Source organism: Mya arenaria, chromosome 2 (assembly GCF_026914265.1).
Source record: "Mya arenaria isolate MELC-2E11 chromosome 2, ASM2691426v1".
NCBI classification, from domain to species: Eukaryota; Metazoa; Mollusca; class Bivalvia; order Myida; family Myidae; genus Mya; species Mya arenaria.
In genome coordinates this window covers 69,764,585-69,792,224 of record NC_069123.1, presented here as the reverse complement: position 1 = coordinate 69,792,224, position 27,640 = coordinate 69,764,585, and the positions used below count along the sequence as shown (strand labels likewise).

At 36.9% G+C, this 27,640-nt stretch overlaps 2 protein-coding genes across 2 annotated transcripts; one reads left to right on the top strand and one right to left on the bottom strand.

Annotated features, from left to right (window-relative positions):
• Window positions 1–3,471: 3,471 nt before the first annotated feature.
• Window positions 3,472–8,317, bottom strand: LOC128202928 (uncharacterized). The gene is made up of 2 exons (XM_052904113.1): window positions 7,547–8,317; window positions 3,472–4,513 (listed from the first exon to the last, which is right to left on the bottom strand). Exons 1-2 carry the CDS (start codon window positions 8,063–8,065, stop codon window positions 4,124–4,126), a joined length of 909 nt encoding a protein of 302 aa, XP_052760073.1. The 5' UTR covers window positions 8,066–8,317; the 3' UTR covers window positions 3,472–4,123.
• Window positions 8,318–9,333: 1,016 nt separating this feature from the next.
• Window positions 9,334–27,180, top strand: LOC128220252 (ATPase family AAA domain-containing protein 5-like). The gene is made up of 19 exons (XM_052928578.1): window positions 9,334–9,453; window positions 14,065–14,104; window positions 14,531–16,686; window positions 16,865–16,928; window positions 17,155–17,602; window positions 18,216–18,430; window positions 18,610–18,783; window positions 18,993–19,143; window positions 19,670–19,873; window positions 20,111–20,299; window positions 20,764–20,921; window positions 21,065–21,185; window positions 22,154–22,357; window positions 22,578–22,714; window positions 23,188–23,346; window positions 23,722–24,243; window positions 24,481–25,208; window positions 25,553–25,711; window positions 26,020–27,180. Coding segments are annotated over exons 1-19 (5,910 nt in total). The 5' UTR covers window positions 9,334–9,451; the 3' UTR covers window positions 26,099–27,180.
• The last annotated feature ends 460 nt before the right edge of the window (window positions 27,181–27,640 follow it).

Here is a 27,640-nt window from a genome sequence, read left to right as displayed (position 1 = left end):
TTTGTTGTTTATAGTTAACTACGTCCCGTATACATTTGGGTACAGCGCTCTGATAAGACGTGATTTATCTAGTTAGTTATTAACTTGCATAACTAGCTGAACTGGTACATTTATTGATTGTCTATTTTTCTATGAAACAATTGAGTTGTAAGAGTTGTTTTCAGTAGCGGCACTGTTGTGTGAATACTTGAACCGTAGCCATTACTGCAAAACCATTCAATCTATTCAAATGAAATGGTTCACATGTTTCCAGAGACATGTACCAAGGCCCATAACTCTGGCTGTAACATGGATCGAGTAATTCCATTTGTTTAAATGAAGGAAAATAAATGAACTTTGCCATTCTCTTTGCCACTAGTTATTATGCCCCCGAAGGTGGGCATATTAAAATCGCACCGTCCGTCTGTCCGTCCTTCCGTCCGTCCATGTGTCCGGCTCAATAACTCGTGTCCGGGCTGTAACTTTCCCTTGTATGGACAGATTTTAAAATAACTTGCCACATGTGTTTGGCATACCAAGACGACGTGTCGCGTGTAAGAACCGTGTCCCTACCTCTTAGGTCAAGGTCACACTTAGGTGTTTATTCACAATGGAATACTGCATATAAGGACATAGAGTATATGTTGTCGTGTCCGGGCTGTAACTTTCCCTTGTATGGACAGATTTTAAAATAACTTGTCACATGTGTTCGGCATACCAAGATGACGTGTCGCGTGCAAGAACCCTGTCCCTACCTCTATGGTCAAGGTCACACTTAGGTGTTTATTCACAATGGAATGCTGCATATAAGGACATAGAGTATAGGTTGTCGTGTCCGGGCTGTAACTTTCCCTTGTATGGACAGATTTTAAAATAACTTGCCACATGTGTTCGGCATACCAAGACGACGTGTCGCGTGCAAGACCCGTGTCCCTACCTCTAAGGTCAAGGTCACACTTAGGTGTTTATTCACAATGGAGTGCTGCATATAATGACATAGAGTATAGGTTGTCGTGTCCGGGCTGTAACTTTCCCTTGTATGGACAGATTTTAAAATAACTTGCCACATGTGATCGGCATACCAAGACGACGTGTCGCGTGCAACACCTTGTCCCTACCTCTTAGGTCAAGGTCACACTTAGTGTTTATTCACAATGGAATGCTTCATATAAGAACATAGAGTATAGGTTGTCGTGTCCGGGCTGTTACTTTCCCTTGTATGGACAGATTTTAAAATAACCTGCCACATGTGTTCGACATACCAAGACGACGTGTCGCGTGCAAGACCTGTGTCCCTACCTCTAAGGTCAAGGTCACACTTAGGTGTTTATTCACAATGGAATGCTGCATATAATGACATAGAGTATAGATTATCGTGTCCGGGCTGTAACTTTCCCTTGTATGGACAGATTTTGAAATGACTTGCCACATGTGTTTGGCAAATACCAAGACGACGTGTCGTGTGCAAGACCCTTGTCCCTATTTCTTAGGTCAAGGTCACACTTAATGTTTATTCACAATGGAATGCTGCATATAGCGACATAGATTATAGGTTGTCATGTCTGGGCTGTAACTTTCCCTTGTATAGACACAATGGAGTGCTGCATATAAGGATACAGAGTATTGGTTGTTATGTCCTGGCTGTTACTTTTTCTTGTATGGACAGATTTGAAAATAACTTGCCACATGTGTTTGACATACCAAGACGACGTGTCACGTGCAAGACCCATGTCCCTACCTCTAAGGTGAAAGATACACTTAGTGTTTATTCACAATGGAATGCTGAATATAAGGACATAAGAATGTAGGTTGTCAAGTATGGGTGGTATTTTTTATGTTCAGATGCAATTTAAAATAACTTGCCATATGTATTTGCTTGATCTTTAACTTTTCATGTACTGACCTTGTTCATAGCTCAATTTCACATTCGGGGGCATTCGTCACATACTGTGACAGCTCTTGTTACAACATTATATTAATCACTCTCGTTGGCAAGTTTTATGCGAGAGTGTGGTCTTGCATTGTGGGGGAAACAGGAGTACCAGGAGGAAACCCACTTGTCCGGCTTGGTGACCACAAACCAATCTCGCATGCGTCCAGGGCGAGAATCGAACCCGGGTCGCCTAGGTGAGAAGCATGTGCACTAACCACTGCGCTTACCGGACAACCAAATGGTATAGATAATCATTGTCAATGCTCTATGATTATGGAAAAGGCTATGATATATTGAAGTTGAACCTAAAAACAGAGAAGTGAGGTGTGGGAAAGTAGCGAGGTGTTTGCTATGTGGGAAGATATCGAGGTGTTTGAAGGTAGCGAGATGTTTGCTATGTGGGAAGGTAACGTGGTGTTTGATGTGTGGGAAGGTAGCGAGGTGTTTGATGAGTTGGAAGGTAGCGAGGTGTTTGAGGTGTGGGAAGGTAGCGAGGTGTTTGATGTGTGGGAAGGTAGCGAGGTGTTTGATGTTCGGGAAGGAAGCGAGGTGTCTGAATATAGCTAGAGGGTTGATGTGTGGGAAGGTAGCGGGGTGTTTGAAGTTAGTTAGGGGTTTGATGTGTGGGAAGGTAGCGAGGTGTTTGAAGGAAGCTAGGGGTTTGTTGTGTGGGAAGGGAGATAGGGGTTTGTTGTTTTTTTCCAATTCCTAAATTTGTAAACAGTACAATCGCATAGATTAAAAAATGTGGGTATTTTAGTCGGGTAGCGCCAAGCTAAACTATTAATCAAATGTGGCCTTTGCATTAATTCAGTCTTATGTGGATAATGAACGGATTTTTTTGCGAAAAGCTGTTAGCTTAGCTCAACCATTCCTACACAGAAAAACATTAAATATTCATGTTGCTTTAATAAGATGTATTGTCTATCTTTCAAAAGAATATTCATTATTGAATAAATTTCTGTTTACCAATCTTGTTTGACAGAGTGCCAATATTTTGTCTGTGCTGCTCAGGAGCTAGTAGTCTCAAGTTTAGAAGTATTGAGTTTCAAATATGAGATAATTGGAAGACAGATGAGGTTTGGATGGCACAAAAGGGCTTGCTGGGTGCCAAGTATTACCTGTACCAGTCTATTGTATGTCGGTGTGGGTATGGTTGACATTGTCGCTATGTTGTGGACACCTGGGCTTATCAAGTTTAATTACCTTTTATATCAGCACACTGTCAGGTCATGAGAATGTAGATACTTTGTTTGCCAAAATATGCACTGCACACGTCTGATACATGCTCTTTAAATGACGGCAATGAAACCTTTAAATACATAAATGTAGAGTTATGTAGACTTTTGGTTTATTAAAATTCTCATAATGTTGATTCTTATGTTACAAGCGCCATGGATAAATGCATTAAATTTCCATATTTAAAACTTCCCGAGGACCTTGCAAACACTTGTAGCGCACTCAAAGCCGTTGGTTGGTCCAGTGTATGACTGGAGTGTTGACGCTGATTAATGGTGACAATACTTGAGACTCTGGCTGTATATTGATCTGTACTAAAATCAGGTTTAAAATGTTTTATTCTATGCTTTTAATCTATACACGTATTTGACCTTGTTCTATTATTTACAGGATATGACTGATTTTAGCTGAGGCAATTTAACGAACGTATAAATCATATTTTTACTATTTAGTGGTCAATCATTTGTACAGAATAATTTAAAACTGAAATATAGTACTAGAATTACGCTTTCAAATAAAACCAATAAACAGATTCCAATTTAGAGCAATCCTATTATGTATACTCGTCGTTCTTGGAGATACGAAATGCAACTGTGTTCCATAAGCGTTGTGTTTCAGATATGTTAACATGCAGCCAAAACACTCTGTCTGACTTTAATAAAATCTGAGCTACCACATGAATAGCGAGTAATCACATTTACACAATACCGGTATGTGGGAATGTACTTGTAACAAATGCTGCACAATCACACTAATATGAATAAATGAGACTTTAATATATTCACAAGTAATCACAATCTGCGTCCACACGCAGACTGAATGTGCAAATAAATAGTTCATTAATGTTTGCACTGCGTTCTTTTAAAACGGCACAAAGTCCACGTGTGCAATCAAACATAACAAATCCAAATTCAATGCTGACTTTGACACCCTCAGATTAATATATCGAAATAATTTGTTTCTGAAATCTCTTCAAACATCTACGAGTTGAGGGTTTTTATTTGCCATGATCTTTGATAGTTCGTTCATATTTCTCTTCACTTTGTACCTAAACACCCAGGGTAAGTTCCTTGGAGGTAAAACCTGCGTTTTCTGATTAGGCAGGTGGTTTATATCCTCAAATTCGAAAGTTTCTGGGTAAACAATGCCAGTATCCAGTGGCGGCGCCGTCCGAACCGACTCCGGCGTTTTCCGGACGGAGTGACGTGACGTGCGAGACGCTCGCGAGATAGAACGTGACGCAGACTTTGGGCGGACTTCGGAAAATGATGTCGGCGCTAGTTGCATTGTGCCGTTTGTCGTCGTTGTCGCCGTGTTCGATCCTGTCGGCATCAGAGGTGCTGACATGGCGTGAACTGTCGGCTGGAATTACAGAATATGAAACTTAAATTTCATGTGTGAAAAGACATTCCTGATGCGAGAGCGGATCAATTAACGTGAAGATTTTAAGCTCATCTTTTCCCAAAGTGTCGTTCTTGTTGTTGTATATCATTTTTATCGTACAATTACCAAACGCATCACAAAGTCTAAATTACTTATTGAGTTGTGCCCTTGAACTGTTAATCGAACAGACAAGACGCCTGCCACGTTTTTCGGTTTTCATTATTTCATCGTCAAAAAGCAATCAATTTCTTTAATTCGCATGATTGTGCATTTTTTCGTCTAAGCTTTCAAGCAAACAAGTACACCTATCAGATTGTTGAGTAGAGCTGTAATTAATTATGATCAATTAAAAAAAAACGCACAATGTCGACCTGGTACTATTTACACCGGATTTGGAAAGTTTGTTTTTGTGCGTTTCTTTTTAATTTCTGTTTTTTTGAATCATAATAACAAAGTTAGAACCCTTCGTGCCATTATATTCCTACATCGACTGACTATGGCTATACACTTGGATAAGGATGTGATTAGGATACGTCGTGATATTTAAATTATCTTGTAAAAACTATTGACAATTTGAAATCCCGTGGCCCAGAAGATAAACTCGTATATCAATTCAGAGATCAATACATGTCAATGTTAACATGTTTATTACTTAAATAACCTATTGCGAACCCCCATTAACATTATTTAGAGAATCCACTAATATTGTCATTTGCTCTTTTCTCGCATTGTTCAATGTTTGTCTTGTCTTCCGTATTTTGAAATCATGTGAACGAGATAAAAATGTTGATATACAAATAACTGTGGTAGAATAATGGAAGGCAAACAATGTTTTACAGTCAGCTAGCATAAACCAATATTATTCGAAAACTGTACATCAATGTCAATTATCATTTAAAAGTACTTAATTGAGCTTGATAATACTAAGTCCGTCATAAGGAGTTTCTATACACGTGCTTCTTGTCTTTATTAAACATTTAAAATACATGTATTACAGAAAATACCTCATTATTCCGACAAGAGTAAGTAAGGCTGTTAAATTTGTTAATTTTATGCTTCGATATACGAAGTATATGACAGTTTTTTTTGTGTGCGTTTCTTTTTTCATTTTAATTCCTCCGTACAATATGATAAGTTAGTTGAAGCTAATACAATTTTATAATTTCTCGTCAATTAAGTTCCGTTGAATTTGAACTTGTACACTGATGAATGAGTGAACCGATACCGTTTAACATATATTCAAACATGATAAGATCAACAAAGCATAAACAAATACATATGTAATGGAATTCGTCTTTGATATCTCCTAAATAACAGCATAAACAGTACCCATTTGATTCTGTTAAGTATGATGTGAAAAGAGATGGATTGTGAAAATAAAGAAAATCACTATATTTAACACATCTTGAAAGCGTTGTCGCCAACATGCTCGTGTCACTTAAATTGGTGGTATACGACTTACTTTTTTATTTCTGTTCTATGATACATTATACTGGTATAACAGAGGTTTATCAGACTTGTCAATCTAAGGTAATTTCATTGTTTTTGTTTAACAGCTACAGATATAAGACCCACACTCGCAGTAAATAGTATATCATCATACGATCGCCACAAAAGACCAATTAAATTTAATTACATCTTGTTCAATAGTCTTTTGTTCGTGTACAGCGTATACACCGGAACGAACAATGCATCGAGATGATATAATACCAGACATGGCATTAAGATATGTTCGAAAGGCTCATAATACAGACACGAGACAATCAATATTAGCGTTATTGTAAATCAATAACTATTTAATATTTAAAACCTTACGATTACGAAATCGCCAAAATTATCGCTACTAAATTTATCAAAGTTGTTATATTTTTCATTTTGCAACAGAAATGGAAATTAAATGTTTACTCTTCTTCCGTGCAAAAGTTTGTGTTCTTGTGTACTTGTACCACTGTATTTAATTGTATGTTATCTTTGTATGGCTATGATCTTGTCACAACAATATTGCTTATAAAACTTATGTTATGTTATTTAATTTTAATACGTATTTGTCCAGCACACGCACACACGCGCGCGCACGGACGCAATCACGGACGCACGCACACACACATACATACAATATGTATCATGTTAACTTAGGCATCCCTTGAGTGGAATCAATAATTCAGCAGTTTTCATAACTTAAATTGTATTGTGTTATTCAAGGTGTATTTATATTTTATCCGATTACCTGATCTGTTTTATACAATCAAATCCAATTTACAAGCAGGCGCAAGGCCATGATTCGAGGGATTACTATAGATTTGAACATTATGTACTAGACTATACTTCAGTTTTACTATAGGTGTAAATAGTTAATTCCAATGACATGTACATGCATTAACAATAACCATACAAACAACAAATATGGTTAGAACAACTTGGTTCGTAAATAAATAAAAATACGTCTGACATATAGTACCTACAAGAAGGTTAGTAGGATGTTTCAAATCCGTACAAAATTATGGCACCCATTCCATGTCTTTCAGTTTGTGTTTTATGCGATCTTTTACCAATGGAAGTGTTATATACAACAGTATTTTAGCGATGGGTGGCCTGTTCACAACGTATTTAACGTCATTGTTGTTAACGCTTAATCTTCACTACCCTCGAAGTTCCAGGCACACACTTGTGATCTGTGGTACTCACAATTGAGACAACTGTACATGTTTTATTTTGATATATCAGGACATCATGAAATAAAACATCTTATAAAGCTAACAGCGATGCCATTAACGACGTTGTTGACTTTAACAAGGCTCTCGCCACTAAGATAGTATCCACGTTAACGGAAAAGAAGGGAAAGGTTCATTGTACTTTAAACACATGCAGCGTAACATTACACAACCAAGGAAATCAGAATATGTCTCCTGTAAAAAGATACAAACAAATTGGATTATCTTTAGGAAAATCAATAATAAGAAAATATAAAAATGAAATTATTTTCACTAATAAATAACAAGCAAAAATGCCTACGCCATGCAGTTGTTGGTGCACATATTGTCCTATCTCCGACGATACAGCGCTATGGGTGGGGGACTTTGCCATGGTTGCCGACGAAGCCATCCTTAATTTCACAGGCGGGAAAAATCCATTTATTCCTCGTCGGCGTTTATGCACACTCATTTTTCCTACATTAAATTCCACTACTTTGGGTTGCGCCATCGGTCGCGATAGAAATCGTTTAGCGAATTCCGACGACGAGCTGCCTGACATGCCCAGTTTCTTGCTGGTCACTCCTTTCTGTTGCGGGAGCGATTCCCCAATCATGTCTGAGAGTGTGAAAGTATGAGGCTTGGGCGGGATGCTCCGATATATCAAGCTTTTGGAGCTGGTGCCCCGGTTATTTTGGCTCACCATGTTCGATGAAGAAAACGCATTAATTCCACATATCCTGTTTTGTCTTAAATTGTTCGCGGAATATTGACCGTCTATTGGTGGTAATGCGCTGTCGACTCGACCACTGACTTTTGTATTAATATCTGACACATTCATTGTTATTTGATACTTATATCAATCCCAATTTCAAACAATTCATCAGCTTAAGGTATTCACATTATCTTATTATTTCGATCATTCAACGCCGACAATTTTAAATCAGATAGTTTAAAAAAATATACAGTCCGATTGATAAAGCGCGGATATATGGATTTATATTTGTAAAGGGATTTGTATTTACCACGGAGCGCGATCAATGTGTTTATAATGTTTTGAATATCTCAGTTCGATATATAAACCTAAAGGTGTGTTCTAATTCCAGATACCCAAATGAAGACTCAAGAGACTTATATGAAAATGTTTGATGTGAATTTGATTTTTAAGCGATTGATTATCTAAATATTTCCCAATGACGCTGCTGTTCTGGACTACGGTAATCTTTAGCATTTTGATGAGAGCTATCTCACAACAGGCAGAAAGGGAGGAAATTGACATGTTTACGATTTGCCCGAAAACAAATGACTCCCCAGGATTTTCTTCAGGCATACCATTTCAATGTTTCTTAACCTCACAGACGTTGTAGGAACCACCAGTTACTGACCGAGTCAAGTAAACTTCTGTCTCACGGTCTCTCTGTCTGTCTGTCGTCTTTCTGGCTTTTCTACAAGGGCAATTTAATTATTGACTTTGTTTAAGCAATATTTCATTTATCATCGCAAGGATTTGGGTTAAAAGTCTAAGCTAGTAATTTTTCTCCCCGTCTTTAAATTCATGAGTTGACGCAAAGTGATAACAATGTGGTGACCAGCATGCGTCTTGATTCTTGTCATGGAATCACGCTATCTGTTTAAAGTGACACTCTTATTTAAAATCAATACATACACATGTATAACAAACATCAATTTTGACTGATAAACCTTTAACTTCTTACTAAATAATGGAAAATATTAATTACTGATAATAAGATTATATCTTTAATAAAAACCATTGTGTTCGACATGTATTCATCTTTCTCGCATATTAAAACAATTATATTAATCGTGTTGAATCTTATATGGGAGTTTTTAAATCAACGTATATAAATTTAGTGTTTCAACAAATCAGGGTGAATGGCCTAAACCTGAAGTCCGGATAAGTATTTTCTTTCTGTAACTTCCAAATCAATTATGAATTTGGTATAATAGCCTCCTTTACTCTTGCATTCACGTGTATAAACACTAAATATAAATCTGATGACCAATAATACAATTCCCAAATTATGTCGAGGATGAGAATTACGCACATAACTTAGTATAATGTAATCTTTAACTTCAGTACGAAGCCGCAGGTTACGAATGATGGCAAACCGGAAGTTTATTTTCAATTCCTCCCGCCAAGTCGAAGAAAGAAAACAAAGTCAAAATGTTTAGTGTAGAAGAAAACTAACCTCCATACTAGATAAATATGTAAGTCAGACGTTTGTCTATGTTATGTCTATAAATGACCCCTAGCAAAGATCGCCTGTTTTCGAAACAAATTTAATATTAATCAGTGAACGTGATGATCTCTCATTTTAACTACCAAGTTTACAGGTTAACCAACAATGAAACCTGCCAGCAGGTGGTGACCGACAGTAGGTTTAGATATTTTTTAGATATAAGTTGTGCTTCCGATGGCAGCTTTGCTCGAAATGGTTCATTGCTGCGAAAACATGGCTAAATGGTTCCTAGCCACAATAATGCATGTTTGGGGAACTTTTTTAACATTTGGATTTTCATTTTGTTCCCTAAACGCCACAATTTGTCTGATTCATACCAATGTAAAATATATACTCCAACTGTAACTCCACAGTATTTAACACTGTATTGTTAAACAAAAACACAAAAGTTACAAATAAATATTTGAGCCAATACCTTATTACACAAAAATTCAGACTAATCTGTCAACAAAGCATTGCCGTTTTTGAAATACCTAGCAGGTGCCTGATATCTCTCCCCTCTATAAACTTACGGCAGGGATCTGTCATTCTTGGCTAGGAAAACAAGAAATGGAATATGGACCAGCAGAGTTGCTAGTCTAAAATAATAGACGTGTTATACGGGATTCTTCCAATCCCTAACGTCTAAACGGGAATGTGCAAAAAAACGGGGGTGTTTAAAAAATATTGAAATTGTTTTAAGTGAAGTATTTTATGTTTGAAATTGATCATAAAGAGTTATATTCATATTTTACCATGTAAGTGAAATGTTATTTTGCACTGAACAAGCATTTAGTGCATTAAAACAAGTTGTTTACCTTTCCTATAAAACGAAAGTTGACTGACAAAGACAACAATTATGCGAAGGGGAACAACTCGATACAATCGTAATAACTCGGCCTCCTCCGACAAAGCTTCGAGATAGACCTCGTTATATAATCGTAACAACTCGGCCAATGGTCGGAATGTTCCGAGCGATTTAAAACTGCCCTAAAGCCTTGCAGGTGCCCTTCATGTATATATCGTTATGTTTTGACAGAATGAAATGAAGAAAGGCCGTCAAACTCATTATTATAAGTTGGATATTTAATTTTTGTGTACGGAACTAATATAAAATAACATTATCTGGTAATATTTCTTGTTTTTATGTTATTTTATAGACGCTATATGCTTTAACCCGGAATCCTGATCGGAACAACTACCCACTTTTGATACTAAACAATTTGTACGTGAAGGATTTGCCATATCAAAAATCTAAAAAAAAATCCGTCAACGTACAATTATTTGGACTAGCAGAGTTGCCAGAACAAAATTGTCAAAGACTTTCAAGCGGCTTTTTATATGGACTCCATGCTTACCATCGTAATGAAAATGCCTTACAGGAATTTAAAGTAGTTTGACTAAATATTGGATCATTACTGAAAAGTTTGCATTAATAAGAATATGTTGATCACCCTTACTATCTCCCATTGAAAAGGTCAAGGGGATAAAGTAATGGTAGTGTGTGCATCTAGGCAATCTTGTCCGAAGCATAACAATTGAGGAATTGACTTCATATTTCATAAACAGAAAGATCTCATTAAGGGGAAGTGCCGTGCACAGGAACCTGGATTCTGGCTGCAGTTTTTTTAATTCTCACACTTAATCTTGATACTGATATTTTGTCTGGAGCATAACATGAAATGTCTTAGTGGTATTTACTTTAAACTTCATATTCAAATGGATCTAATTTAGGAGAAGCGGCATGCATAAGAAATACCTAGGTGCAGTTTTTAGCTCCACTGGCCGAAGGCCATGGAGCTTATGTCGTCACAGATTGTCCGTGGTGAGTGCGTGCGTGCGTAAACTTTTACTTTTAACGACATCTCCTCTGAAACTGATAAGCGGATTTTGACAAAACTTCACAGGAATGTTCCTTTGGTGGTCCTTTACCAAAATTGCTCAAATGGTTCCGGTCCATTGCACAATATGGCCGCCAGAGCTAAAAATAGCAAAATCTTTAAACGACATCTCCTCTGAAACGGTTCGGCAGATTTTGATGAAACTTGACAGTAATGTTCCTTGGGTGGTCCTTTATTAAAATTGCTCAAATGGTTCTGGTCCATTGCACAATATGGCCGCCACAGCTAAAAATAGCAAAATCTTTAAACGACATCTCCTCTGAAACGGATAGGCAGATTTTGATGAAACTTGACAGAATTGTTCCTTGGGTGGTCCTTAACCAAAATTGCTCAAATGGTTCCGGTCCGCTGCACAACATGGCTGCCAGGGCAAAAAAATAGAAAAACCTTTAAAGAACATCTTCTCAGAAACCGATGATCAGATTTTGATGAAACTTAACAGAAATGTTCCTTGGATGGTCCTTTATCAAATTTGCTTCAATGGTTTCGGTCCACTTTACAAGATGGCCCCCAGAGGTAAAAATAGAAAAACCTTTAAACGACTTCTCATCAGAAACCGATGATCGTATTGCAATGAAACTTGACAGAAATGTTACTTGGGTAGTCCTTAACCAAAATAGCCCAAACAGTTCTGGTCTGCTGCACAACATGGCAGCCGGAGCTAAAAATAGGAAAAACCTTTACACCACTTCTCCTCAGAAACCGATGATCAGATTTTGATGAAACTTGACAGAAATGTTCCTTGGGTGGTCATTAACCAAAATTTGTTAAATGGTTCCAGTCCACTGCACACCATGGCTGCCAGAGCTAAAAAATAAAAAAAACTTTATACGACTTGTCGTCGAAACCGATGACCTTTTTTCGATAAAACTTGACAGAAATGTTTGTTTGGTGGTCCTTTACTCAAATTGCCCAAATCATTTCGGTCCACTGCACAACATGGCAGCCAGAGCTATTAAAGTAAAAATTTTTTTTAAATAACTTCTCCTCAAAAATTGATGATTGTATTTCTATGAAACTTGACGAAAATGTTCGTTAGGTGGTCTTTGCTTGAACCTTTTGGCCAGTGGAGCACAGGCACTGATGTGCCTCTTGTTTTTAGTACCAGATACAAGTATGATAGGTGAAAAAACACTGAGCTATTTTACCACATGATTAACAAACATATAAACATGTTACATAACAATAGATAACAATGAATTGATGACCTGGATTTATAAGCATGTAATTTAAAATATGTTTTTCCATGATAATGTGTTACTTTATATGCAAGTGCTAACATACAAATTATTTTCTCAAATAAAACTTAATTTACCTCAAATAAAACTTAATTTACAGATTTAAACTTTGTGTTTTTGTTTCAAATCTCAATCTCGTACCAAAATTTTGAATGTTCTACATGTAAATTTTCACATTAAACAAGCATTTTTAGCTTTTCGAAAAATATGGAGAGCTATTCTACTCACCCAAGCGTCGGCGTCGCCGTCACCCCTTGGTTAAGGTTTTGCGTGCAATCACACATAGGTTAATATCTCAGCAACAACTTGAGGTATTGCATTGAGACTTTATACAATGGTACTCAACCATCCAACCTACTTAATTAACCAAGTTTGATAACTCTACTTTGCATTTAATGCCAATAATAGGCCTTTATTATTTGACTTATAAATTCTGGTTAAGGTTTTGCGTGCAAGCACACATAGGTTAATATTTCAGCAACTACTTAAGCTATTGCATTGAGACTTGATACAATAGTACTGAACCATCCAACCTACTAAATAAACCAAGTTAGATAACTCTAGTTTGCATTTAATGCAAATTATAGGCCTTTATTTAATATTATTCGACTTAGAAATTCTGGTTAAGGTTTTGCGTGCAAGTACACATAGGTTAATATCTCAGCAACTAGTTGAGGTATTGCATTGAGACTTGATACAATGGTACTCAACCATCCAACCTACTTAATTAACCAAGTTAGATAACTCTACTTTGCATTTAATGCCAATAATAGGCCTTTATTATTCGACTTAGAAATTCTTGTTAAGGTTTTGCGTGAAAGCACACATAGGTTAATATCTCTGCAACTACTTGTGGTATTGCATTGAGACTTGATACAATAACACTCAACCATCCAACCTAATTTATTAACCAAGTTAGATAATCTACTTTGCATTTAATGCAAATAATTGCCCTTTATTATTCGACTTAGAAATTCTGGTTAAGGTTTTGCGTGTAAGCACACATAGGTTAATTTCTAAGCAACTACTCGATGTATTGATTTGATACTTTATAGAATGGTATTCAACCACTCAACGTAATTGAATAACCAAGATATATAACTGTATTTTGCAAATAATTGCCCTTTATCATTAGACTTAAAAAATCTGGTTGAAATTTTGCATGTAACCACATTTATGTTACTATCTCAGCACATCATGAATTGCATTGAAATCTAATCTAACAGTGATCCATGCATGTATGGCCAAAAATTTTCAATCCTTACACTGAAAAGCGGCGGAATATTCGAGCGCGTTGTCTCTGTGACAGCTCTTGTTAGTTATAGCCCTTGATTTGTCCAATAAACTGGTTAACAAATTGACATTGTTTGTACTTGTAATTGAACAGTCACATGTGAGTAACTAGTAATAAAAAATATGTTCTGTGTAAAATACATGTACAGGTTATTTTATGTTTTTCAGGACAGATGTTAAGAGAATGGAGACTGCTGAAAATACAAAGGTTAGTACGAATAGCATTAGTGTTCAGCTAATATTATTATTATTATAATAGTAGTCTTCTGTTATAACACTTATATGTTGCCTTTCATAGTCATGGTACACGTGTAGTAACAGTTTACTTAAAGTTATAACACAGAAATGAAATATATAAATGTTGCAAGGCTGAGACTGCATAATTTTAGAAAAACATGCACTTCATGACCTGTGAAAATACCTTGGTATTCTGTCATTTAGCATGTTTTTAATTTGTTATCTAAATTTTAACTGATCAGTGTTCTTTTACTTTTTTCTTTCTGATAAACAAAAAATCTGAATAAAAGGTTCTATACAACTTTTCAGCATTTAGATTCATATTACGAAACAGTTTAAACATTAACCTCCTTTTTAGATAAGAACAGTTGACTGCTATTTTATCCATGCATTTCAGACCACACCTAAAGCTAAAAAGAAGACGGCAGAGGATGATGGAAGTAAAGCAAGGAAAATTTCAGACTTCTTTAAAACTCCAGATAAAAATATTGGCCATAAGCAGAAGAGCTTGTTCCAGTTCTTCAGCAAGAGTATGCCTGACAAACCAAGTGATGGCGTTGAAGAGGAAGAAATTGAGGTCAATCAGTCTGTAGAAGACAATGGGGCTCCTGTTGTTGATAAAGAAAATCAGCATTTGTTAGGAACTGGTGATACTGATGGATTGGTAAAGGAAAAAGCTGGTAGAAAGCCTAAAGATAAACATAAGAACAAAATATTAGAGGGAGAAACTGAAAAAGTTTCCAAGAAAAATAAGAAGAATAAAAGTAAAAAGAACGAAAAAGAAGAGTCTATAAAGGATGACTCTATCATACTGCTGTCTGACTCCAGTTGTAGCACTCCAGCCATACATGATGCTGATAATGTTAATGAGTCCAGGGTAGAATTGGTAAACATAACTGATGAGCTGGTTTGTGTGCCAGCTGAAGTTACAGATAACATGGTAAGTCAGCATAAAAGTAAAAAGAAAAGAAAGAAAAGTGGAAGTGTTAAAGATGAACCATTGGAAAATGATTGCACCACAGGAAGAGCAGCTAAACATTCTGAAGTCAATAGACACAAAGCAGAGAGTGACATGAAGAAATGTTTTGCAAAAGATACAGATGAAAAGATGGGTTTAAAGAAGAATAATTTAAAGGTTGAAGACATGATGAACTTGTTGAAAGAGATACAAAGTGATGCTGAAAAAATGTCCAAAAAGAAACATAAACACAAAAAGAAACATAAACACAAGTCCAAATCTGCGTTTGATGCAGTTAGTGAAACTCATGAAATAAGTTGTACTGATTATGTAGATGGAACAAGTCCAAAGGAAGGTAATGATGATATCGAGCCTGCTCAAGATCCAGAACAGAAGAGTGAGTGTAATAAAACAAGTGAAAAATTACATACGACTACAACAAAAGATGCAAATAATGAAGAAATTTCTTCAAAGACAAGGAAGTTACACAAACACAAACTTAGCAATAAGAATAAAGTTCATAAACACAGCAAAGACAAGTCGACTAAAAAATCAGCAAGTAAAGGCAAAGATTTAACAAGTATTGAAGATAAGGATACAGATGATATTAATAAATCAACAGCTTATGAAACTAATTGCAAGTCAGCAACAGTAGAAGAGGAAATGACTGAAACAAAAGATAAGTATGAGAATGAAGAAAGTCATCCAAATGAAATGTCATACACTGAATACTTAGAGAAACTTGAAAACAATGGCAACTTAAATGAGGATAATGGAATGGATGTTGATGATTGTGGTAACACAGACAAAATAGCCATTGTTGAAAGCACTAGCCCTTTAAGACCTGAGGGAGATGCTAATTGTGTAAAAACTGAAAATATAGCCAAAGCTGAGGACTTCAAAGGCTTTTTCTCCTTAATGACCTCCACCCCAAATAGAACAAAGAAAAAAGGCAGCAAGGTGGTGAAAGACAAAATTGACAAACTAGAACAATCTAAAAAAAGTAAAGACAAATTGGAAACAAAATTAAATGGTGAATTTGATAAAAGAGAAATAAACTGTGATGGAGACAGTCAGCACAAGGTTAAGGATAAAAGCAAGATGGTAGATATAAGTATGACAGAAACTACAGAAGTAAAGCCAACAAATGCTCATATTATAGAAGTCACAGAAAGCAAGAAAACACAGGCTAGATTAAGATTTGGAAAAGAGGGCCTTAGTCTTGCTGTTTCTAAATCAGTAGTTCAAAAACCTGAACCAACAAACAAAATACAAGAAGTCAAACTAGATGAAGAAAAACCTAAGAAAAAAGGCAGGAAGAAGAAAGACAGCAAGATCAAACCTCAAGAAAATCATGAGGAGCCAGCTGTTAAAAATGAGCAGGTTGACACAAATGTAACAGAGAGTGATGTATTTGAAACACCCAAGGAGAAGCGAAGAAAGGGGAGTAAAAGGAAGGTGAGCGAAGTAGACCGGGAGGAGGAGCAGTCAACAGAGGGAGAGGAGCGACGGAAAAGTCTGAGGAAGAGGTACAAGGTTGAGGCATTCCAGATGGACGCGGACAGAAAAACACCCATCAAGATCAAACTAAAACGGTACAATCAGTATCATAACTTAACATTGAATTGAAAATATTAAATGGTGTATTTGAACTTAACATAGAGAATGAAAAGTATAAATTGTGTTTTTCTTCGAAATTATTTCTTATAATATTTGTAGTAAAAGCAATGTAGATATTATGCAGGAACACAAATATCTGGTTGTTGTTGGTAGGTGTCCTAAAAGTAGTAGCAGTGAGGACAGGGAGGCTCTGAGGAAACAGCTGAAGAAACACAAGGTTAGTTACAGACGAAGTCACTTGAACATTAGAAGCTCTGCATGTGTTTACCAGATTCAACCTTGTGATTTCCTTTTGTATCGGGAGACTCAAATTTACCACAAAAATCAATCTTTGGGTATAAATTAAGCGAAATTGTTATGTAACCTGGGTTACTCCTGCTTAATGTATTGCCTAGGTTTAACGTTTCTTTGATTGTATATGTATGACCTGGTTAACTTTACAGACTGCAGCCCAGGCCATTCTTCAGAGAGCCAAAAAGGGGCCTAAAAAGTTCAAGGTGATGACCATCTCAGATACACTGGTACCGAAGAAGCCCAAAGTCCTCAAGAAGAAGAGAAGCAAGCATGCCAAAGAAAGATCAGACTCTAATTCCTCTGAAGACTCGATAGGAAATCGCAGAAGTTCTAGACTTGTAGGGAGAACGATGGCTTCTATGGAAGAGGTGTCATTAGAAAACATTATTATATCGTCAGATGATGATGGTGATGACGAGGCTAGTGTGATCATGCCAATCAAGAAGAAAAGGGATAAAAAGAAGATGAAAAAGATAGAGGTTGCTGATGAAGATGAAACTTTAAAAAAGGGCAAATTAAAAACATTGAATGAAGATACTCCTAGTAAAAAGAAACTATTGACACCAAATAAGGGCAAAACTCCAATAAAGAAACCGGGTAGGTCTTTTCTTGGAGAATTAAAAAATAGTTGTTAATATTTAATGATCACTGCTTCTTGACTGTGCAGTCTAAAAAAACTGGGATTGGCAGTCCCAAAAAGTATATATTTCCACCAAAATTTGACCGATATTTAACAATCTCCTAAAAGAAGCTTAACAAAGTTTGTAGTTTAGATATGTTTCAGATAAAATAACATCCAGCCTTTATCTTTTTTGAAAAAATCTTCCAACCAGGGATCTTAAAGTGTGCTTTGGTTTGTTTGAAATAAGCTATGATCAATTCACAGTATTAATCAGTATTAAGCATTTGTTGCCATATTCAAAATTATAAGAGCCCTGACGCCATTAAAAAAATGTAACAAACAGCATGTGTGGTGCCCTTCACTTCGATTAGATGCTAATTTATCTGGTCAATGCAAATGTTTCCAAATTTCTCACTTTGGGGTTCTTACTACTCAGTACTAAAATGGTAGATATTGTCTTAGTTTGAACAACCTCAGCAGAAAACAATACTTTGGGGGGAAAATTCTGTCAATTTTCAACACAGCTTTACTATATTGTATTGTTAACTTGTTTGTTGTTAGCATTATTTTTGTATGAATTTCTTTCAGGTGGTAAGTTGGCCCCAATGTTCCTGTTGGGTAAAAACAAGGCAGCAGCAGCGTCTCCAAAAAAGCCTCCCCTTGATCCCGAGCAGGCACGGCAGCGTCAAGCATTTTTGAGTAGTGGGGTTCCAGAGGAGCTACGTAAACAGACAGTGGTACACTTGGCCTCACGCGCAGCCTTGGATTACCCGCCCTTGCCTACTGTGTCACATGTACTTCAGGTGAGGAATATGTGCTTGTTTTAAAAATTCATGTTTAATGACATATATAGACTCGAATTATGTAGTTATATTTTGTATTTACAATTTGGTACAAGTTTAGTATTTCTTTGCATCGTCTTTAATACCAAGACTGACATCATGCATTTACATAAAAGTTGAACGTACATGTGTATTTTCAGATTCCAAATGGCGCCGTTCAACCTGGTGAACTAGATGTCTGGCAATTAGGTCATGCAGAGCTAGCTTTTCGTTGCCACATTCTACCAAACATTATCTACCCTGTGTCTAACTTCACTGGGAACCTCATCTGTAAACTGGACATGCCTTCAAACGCCATAAGGGAGATGACCAAGGTTTGTTTTTCATAACATGAAGACTTTGTCACTCAAATAGTTTGAGGTCTGAAGACATTTTTTAAGTTAAAGAAACACATTAGTCAATTTATTACAACTTTAATTATAGAAAATTAAAGTTATTGGGTGTTTCAGATTAGTTTGCGTGAGTCTGTATGCAGATAAGTTTCAGCGAAGCACGTAGTCACACAGTACTATTTTCCATACAGGACTACAAGAGTCACCCTGCTCTGGAAGCCAGTCACATTGAAGCTTGTTTAGCAGAAATCAGCAGCTATAATCCATCATTCCCGGTGAAGGCTTTCTATAAAGCACTCAAGGAAATGAAAACTGAAACGGAAAAACCACCGGTGAAATCTGGTAAGGAATTTACTGACTCCACTTGTAAGATGAAAATGACAATTATGAACAAGCAAACACATGAAGTCAATTCCATGTTGCATTCCTGGCAAACTCCTGCTAACTGGTTTCATCATACTTCAGCAAACTTATATTAATATGAGGAGTTGGTAATTGGTTGATAATAATGCAAGCCAAAAAGCCCTGCCCTGTTTATGCTCATTTTCTGAATTTTAAGTAAAGCAAGGCTTTATGCAAAGCTCTTGCATAAGGATTTAATAGGGCTTTTTATACAAAAGTCTTATTTCGATGGCATTTATGCTAAAGCCTGGTTTTGATTGCCGAAGTTTATAAATTGAAACGTAAGTGAAAAGCTACAAAAAAAACATGTACATGTATGTTGGGAGTTTGTATTCATTTTGTATGTCTGATTGCAATACATGTACGAGTGATATTAAGGGTTGGTCACTACATATCATCTTTAAAATAGAATAAATAACATTCTTAGTAATAGAAATAATCATTGATAAACAAATGGAATTTGTAGAGTCAATGCTGAAGACGGACATGTCAGGACTCCTGTCTGGGTGTACAGACATGGTGGTCATAGAAGATGAAGAGGATAGCGCGGGGAAAAGGGGCCGGGGTGGAAAGGCACTCAAACTGCACAAAAAAAGGTCCACAGATGAGAAGGAACCTAAAGTAGCAGAACAGGACTCACAGACAGGGGAGAAAGTAGATAAAGAATTTAGTAAGTGTTTAAATGTTGTTCACATCACCACTGAAATTTAAGATAATTATCAGATCTATTCATTTATAACCAAGGGGTCAAAGTGACATTATAAGAATGATGATTGATGGAATCCTTTTTTTTAACTCATTGAAACTCTTTGTCTTGAATACAAATTTTAGTTTGTTGGCAAATTTTCTTTAAATTAATTTGGAACAAAGACTTAAGCATTTGTCATTTCTCCCTTGACAATGTCAGAGTGCAGCCTGTTGTGGACGGAAAAGTACAGCCCGGCCAAGAGCGGGGACATCCTGGGGAACTCTGGCGCCCTCAAGAAGCTGAAGAATTGGCTGTGTGAGTGGAAACACATCCTCGACCGAGAGGCACGCAAGGCTAGGAAACTCCTCCTCAAGAAAAACAGGGGCAAACTGGAAAAAAAGAAAGAAGGTATTTTATAGTTTCTGCTACTTCACTCTAGTCCAGTAAAATTAATATGGATCTTGTTTTTGTTTTTGTCATATTTACAATTGACCAGTCTCAAATTGTAAATTGAACAATCAGTTTACCAATAAAACAATTTGATTTTATCAATAAATAAAAGCACATGGTTGCATTGCCCAATGGATAAACTGGAACAACTTCATCAAATGATCTTGAGTTGCAATAATTGCTTTGTTGACTGGTCAAATGGACTAGAAACAAACTCCGGTTAAAGCTGTCGGTTGTTGGCTATATCTGGTATTTTATCTCATGAAGCAGACTAAATAAGCTTGGTCTTCATAGTAAGTTGCTCAATGACGAATGTTTGTGTTGAACTCTGCTACATCCTCCTGCTGTCAATGATGCTCTGCCTTTTGTCAAACATATTTGTAGAACATGTTTCAATAAGGGAAATTTATCACAAATTTCAGTTGAACATGAATGCTGGGATGATGACAGTGACTTTGACCTATACAGTGATGACAGTGAGGATGATGATTCCCTGATCAACACTATGCTGCTCTCCGGACCTCATGGGTGTGGAAAAACCAGCACTGTCTACGCCCTTGCACTGGAACAAGGTTTTAAGGTGTGTGGAATGCTGAAGAAAGATTCATAGTTAATGCTACTATTCCAGTCCCACTGGTGTGAAAAAATCCCAGCCACTGTGATTGCTTTCAAAATTCAGTTCATTTTCATCTCAAAAAGTCTAAAATAGAATACTTCCATCAGGTGCATGAGGTGAACACATCGTCATGTCGGAGTGGGAAGCAGATCATGAGTCAGCTCCAGGAGGCCACCCAGTCACACCAGGTGTCAGCCCAGGGGGCACACACTCCCAGGAAAAACACAGGTGGGCCATTTTATGAAGTGTCCTGGTCTGCTAACCCAATCACACTAGGTGTCTTTATAATGGGCACAAACACCCAGGAAAAACACAGGTGAGCCATTTTATGAAGTGTCCTGGTCTGCTAACCCAATCACACTAGGTGTCGTTATAATGGGCACACACACCCAGGAAAAACACAGGTGAGCCATTTTATGAAGTGTCCTGGTTTGCTAACCCAATTACACTAGGTGTCTTTATAATGGGCACACACACCGAGGAAAAACACAGGTGAGCCATTTTATGAAGTGTCCTTGTCTGCTAACCCAATCACACTAGGTGTCTTTATAATGGGCACACACACCGAGGAAAAACACAGGTGAGCCATTTTATGAAGTGTCCTTGTCTGCTAACCCAATCACACTAGGTGTCTTCATAATGGGCACACACACCCAGAAAAAACACAGGTGAGCCATTTTATGAAGTGTCCTGGTCTGCTAACCCAATCACACTAGGTGTCTTCATAATGGGCACACACACCCAGAAAAAACACAGGTGAGCCATTTTATGAAGTGTCCTGGTCTGCTAACCCAATCACACTAGGTGTCTTCATAATGGGCACACACACCGAGGAAAGACACAGGTGAGCCATTTTATGAAGTGTCCTGGTCTGCTAACCCAATCACACTAGGTGTCTTCATAATGGGCACACACACCCAGGGAAAGCACAGGTGAGCCATTTTAAATATTCTGGTCTGCCAACCCAGTCTCTGGAGACCAAGAGGGCAAACCCCCAAAAAATCACAGGTCAATTATTTCATATACCAGTCCCTTAGTTGGCTTATGGTTTTGTCTCACAAAAAAATCCATTTTCTTGTATCAGAAGAAAAATAAAATAAGAAGTTAATGCTGGAGAAAGACTGTCAAAAAGTAGTTTAATTTTTATTTCATTTTGTATGATTTATTTCAATGATTTTTTTTAATGATGAGGTCAGCTCTTGGTGGTAACAGTCAACAAGGGAAAGGGGAGAACTCTGGCAAGATGCCAACATCATTCACCAACCTGTTCAAGAAGGCCGGGGAGAAACTCCCCTCACAGCTGATAGGCAGTGGCGGGGCAGCAGGCAAAGAAGACAAGCCAACAAGAAAAGATGGAGAAAAGGAGGGCAAAAAGAGGAAGAGGAACAAGTCAGACAAAGGTTATACAACACTGCATCATACAACATTTTCAACTAACAACCCAAAGCATGTTAAGAGAATCCTGAACTGTTATGTGTAGTATTCAGAAATATGTGATATAATTGAGGAAACTGTTTAAGAAAATAATGAAATTGTGGTATGCTATATATATTTGAGTAAAAAAATATGGTGATGAAATCATGTTGCCTCCGTTATTTATGTTGAGCTAATGTTTCACAGATGGCAGTCCAAAGAGAAAGCGTCACCACAGTGAACGCAGCAAGCTACTGCAGTTAGCTTTAGAGGATAACAGCTCCCAGAGCTGTGCTGCAAGAAGCCTTAACCTCTCAAGCACAACACTCATTCTCTTTGATGAGGTAGGGAAAGAAGACCCTGGAAAATTTAGGAATATCCTTAAACTAAGTGGACTTATGAAAAAGCACATGTTTGAATTTGAAAATCTACTCACACAGAATTGAGAACACTTTGATCTAAGTAAATATATCAGTGAGTTTAGGTTGATAAATGCCTAATCTATCTAGTATAGCAATCTAACACAACAGTAGCTGACTAAGGTGTAATTAAGCATCACTTTATATGAAAAACACTTTCAAACTAATTTGCATTTACATGATCAATCAAAACATTCTCATTATTGCTTAATGTCAAGTGGCTGTACCCTTGATAGGACTTGGTGACTGCTTCAACAGGCAGATTTAAGGGCAATTAAGATGTTTTCTTGACCAAGTAGTGTAAGACTGAAACATCTTAAAACTTTTATCAATAATCAATTGTTGCGAAGCGCACTTAATCATTATTTATCAGTTTTTCATTTGCTACCTTTACAAAGGTTGACATAGCGTTTGAAGAGGACCGGGGGTTCTTGTCCGCCATTCTGACATTCATGTCCACCACTAAGATCCCCATCATCCTGACTTCATCTGACCCGGGGTTTGCCTCTACCTTTGATGGGCGGTTTGAACAGATGACACTGAAACATCCACCGGCTGTAAGTGCTAGTTAACATTGTATATTTTCAATCCATTCACATGATTGAATTAATTTAATAATGTGATTTCAGAACAGGATGTGTAATTCAGTTATGTATATGAATATATCAGCGATCAAAATTAGCACATGCCTGAAAGTAGTGCACTGGAAAAAAGCCTTACAATGGCTAAAATTCGAAATTTTATGCAGCAGGGCTTGTTAAAAAGAGAATAATTTTGATAACAGGATAATATTCAGTTAAAATAATTTTAAAATGTATATACTTTAATATTTAAATGAACTGGATTTTTTTTTTAAGAAAAGCATAAAAAAGCTATGTACATATTATGTAAAGGTCTTTTTTAAACATAAGTTCAAATACGTAACATTTCAGTCCAGCATTTCCTCTTTCCTGCAAACTTTGGCCCTTGTGGAGAGTATGAGACTGGATGTCCCGAGTGTTAACAGCCTAGTCCAGCAGTGTGGCAGTGATGTCCGCCGCTCACTCATCAACCTACAGTTCATCATCAAATCAGGGGGTGGAACTTGTGTGATAAAAAAACCTCTTCCCATGGGGAATGTCAGCAAAAATGATTCTAGTGAATCTAGATCAAGGCTGGCTTCAGATAGTAATATTTTCAGTCAAGAAAGTGTTATGTCAAATTCAGACTCCAAATCTGTCAATGATGATGATGATGATGACTTTGTGACCTTAAAACCACTTAAGAAAAGAAGACGATTCCTTGAAGAAGATAATTCTAATTCTGTGGATGGATTTAATAAAGTTGTTACTAAAAACTTTGATGTAGAACTTACCTCAATTGAAGACTCAGGAAACAGTGTTTATACAGAGAACTGTCCACCAGTCCATTGCCTTGACTTGGGATATCAGGAGATATTTTCTCAGGGAATTCAGGTGTGATAATCTTTCATTTCTTGTCTAAAAGAAGAATACTTCAAATGCTTTATGAATCATTTTGATTCAAGAGGAACGGTTTTTTCAATATAGAATTAAAAAAATCAGATATGAGTAGTATTAAACACTTGTAATCTCTATAATTTTAAGAATGTTTGATTTAACATTTACAGTTTACATTAAAATCTAAAAAGGTGGGTAATACAAGAAATCAATACATATGACCTTTCATTTCAGCAAATCTCAAGCATGCCTCTCCCCAAAATGATACAGGTCTGTGAAAGCCTGAAACAGCTCACATCATCCCACGTCTTCTACAACAACCTTCACATCTTACTGCCATTCAGTGTGCAGTTGATCTCGTGTGTTGCTTGTACAGCGTCCCGGGAACACGCCCAGCAAGCCCAGCCTGTGGTCACTCGGAAAAGGATCATTCTCAACAGTGATCTCTATGACAGTGAAGCCTCGAATGATGCACTCAAGGATAAAGCTGGTGACATCTGTTCTAAAGATGTAGAAATAATCACTACCGAGTCACGTAAAAGTACTGTGATGCCTAGGTCAACAAAGGAAGAACATTTGTGTTTAGCAAAAAGTCTTTTATTGTTTTCAAAGTTTTATGACACAGTGTCAGCTTTAGACGTAATGGAGTCTCAGGAATCAATGCAGATAGGGCGAAATCTTCAAAACTTTGCCAGTAGGCCAATAACGGGTAATATTTATGCAGGAGTTGAGAGTGAACTGCCAAAGTATGAGACTGGTTGTGAGCTGGACATGGAGAGTTGTAGAGGGTATAGTGCAGAGATAGAGACACGGAGTGCCTGTAAACTGTACCAGGGGATGGAGGGGGTGAAGACAGCGGTTGACAGAATAGAGGAGCAGAACCCGGGCTTTGGGGCCAACTTTGATATGCCTGTGTTGAGAGGGAGAGACCAGTTCACCACACTCGACCAGGCAAGATTCAGGTTAGTATTCATTTAATGTCCATTGCAAACATGTACTTCAAGATTTAAATATATTTGAAGATATATTTATTGATTTCTTAAGCATTACATATAAATTGTTATAACCTGTAAGGTTATTTTAGGGAACTTCATGTATAAGCTTTGGAGGTGTGATTGGTAATATTTCACGTAGTTGATAGTGTTTTCTTCCAACTACTTTTTGTAGGCTGTGTTACTAAGAAAGTTGTATGTAATAACAGGTTCTTGTTAAAATATTCTTTGCAAATATATACTTAATGTAAAAATATACATTTAATAATTTAGAGTATGTTATAATATTATAAATTGTTGTTTTTTCCACCCAGCGTTCCATCTGAGTACCGACAGGCGAGTGACAATGCTATAGACAACCTCCCACTTATAACTCACTCCCAGAGGAGGATGGTTCACCTTGACTACATGCCTGCACTGCGTGACATGTGCCGCCTCGAGCAGGGGAGACAACTAGCTAATACAAAGAGGAGGTATAGAGCAGCGCTGATTAGTATTCAGAAAATGTATTATTCAAGTATCCTAAAACAAAAGTTAATATACATGTTACTAGTCTTTTGTTTGAAGAATAATTTCTTCCCTGTCATGTGGTGTTTAGTTTCTATTTGACTTTCCGTCCCTTGTGTAGTGTCTAAACAAACAACTTCTTGTTCAATAGATAAACCACTAACACTCACATGCAGAATGTCCACTTGTAGCAATTTAATATACTGTGTGATGACCATGCATATATTATGTAATGTTGAGACACTAGAAGCTAATTGCAGAAATCACCTTTCAGATTCCACCATTATTTTGACAACATCACACTGCCTCTGAAGGAAAGAACGATGACAACCCTGGCCACAACTTTCTCCTGACAACCCTGGCACTAACCTGACAATGGCAACTACCTTCTCCTGGCTACAACCTTTTTGCAACAACCATCTGACAACCCTGGCAACAGCCTTCTTCTGACAAAATTGGCCACATCCTTTTGACAACCCTTTTTCTAGCAATAATCTTCTGACAACCCTGGCAACAACTCTGACAGAACAACCTTCTTCTAACAACCCTGGAAGCAAGTTTCTGACAACAATGACAACAACCTTCTACTAACAACCCTGGCAACAACATTCTGACAACCCTGGCAACAACCTATCCTCCTGATTTCAACAACCCTGGCCTTCTACTGGCAACAACCTTCTCCTGATTACAACAATCTTAATATGGCAACAACCTCCTGACAACCCTGGCAACGGCCTTCTCATGATAACACAACCTCCTGACAACCCTTGCCACAACCAAATAATAAATATTTTGTTCAAACATGTGAACACAGGATATTTTTATTATGAGGTGTCTTCCTGCATTTGCTACAGAAAAGTTGACAATAGTTGCGCAAACTTTAATCAGGTTCTTCATTTCATTTGTGATATTGTGTGAACTAAGTGCAAACCATTAAGTTGCACTGCTTTTGTTTAATCTGGTCAAATCATGATGTTACATTTAAATTTCTCAAATCTTGCTAGTAACTTGTTTTTGCATGTGTCGGGGCATTCATGTTTGCTTTGGTAGAAAATGGAATACAAGATATGTAAACAAATATTATATGTCAAAACAAACTAAGTTAATATAGGAAAATGATTCTGTTATAAATATATTGCAGCTACTCATATTTCCATTTTTTCAGGTGCATGTTTTCCGCCATGTCTGATAAAACCAGCTACATTTTTCATTCATTCACATGTACACATATTATGTGTTGGTGAAACTATTTCTGATTTGTTTATATTATGTGTAAATGGAAAATTTGTATATAAATAGTCTATTTATTTAGATTCTTACAAAATGCTTGTACTTGATGTATTTTTGAGTATTTTTAATTGAGAATAGTTTTTAAAATCTTAATTTTTTTCTATTTAAACATGTGATTGTTTTTTTTTGTATTTTCCAATAAATATTGAACTACTTGATGTCTTGTCTACATTTCAATAACTTCAGATGGAATTATTAAACTTTACAAATTGTTGAAATAAAGCACAATAGACAAGTGTTGGGCAGAACATTTCAGCTTTCAACAGAAGGGTCAAGATCAAACTAGGTGGCGGTCAATGAAATCTTGAAGTGATTTTAACGAGCCTATTCTGCCTGACAATATCAGCACTGACTGGTTGATACATTAACCATGATATATTACAGAATGAATGGCATATAATCCCTGCTTTGTCCGTCCACATGCATGCCTTTGTCATGAGAATACCATAAAAAGATGGGATTCCAATGAAACTGAACATTATAGGCAGAGGGCATTATGCATAATCTGAAATCACAATGTGCAAGAACCGTAATCATTGCTGAAACATACCCCCCTTTGACTTATACAGTAAGCATTAATTTCTGAACCATAACTCGAAAATTAC

Coding starts and splice junctions, on each gene's coding strand:
- LOC128220252 (XM_052928578.1), top strand. Junction 17,603..18,215: donor AACTCCAATAAAGAAACCGG/GTAGGTCTTTTC, acceptor AATTTCTTTCAG/GTGGTAAGTTGGCCCCAATG. Junction 18,431..18,609: donor CTGTGTCACATGTACTTCAG/GTGAGGAATATG, acceptor GTGTATTTTCAG/ATTCCAAATGGCGCCGTTCA.
- LOC128202928 (XM_052904113.1), bottom strand. CDS start 8,065: ATGAATGTGTCAGATATTAATACAAAAGTCAGTGGTCGAGTCGACAGC. Junction 4,514..7,546: donor TGCACCAACAACTGCATGGC/GTAGGCATTTTT, acceptor CTGTAATTCCAG/CCGACAGTTCACGCCATGTC.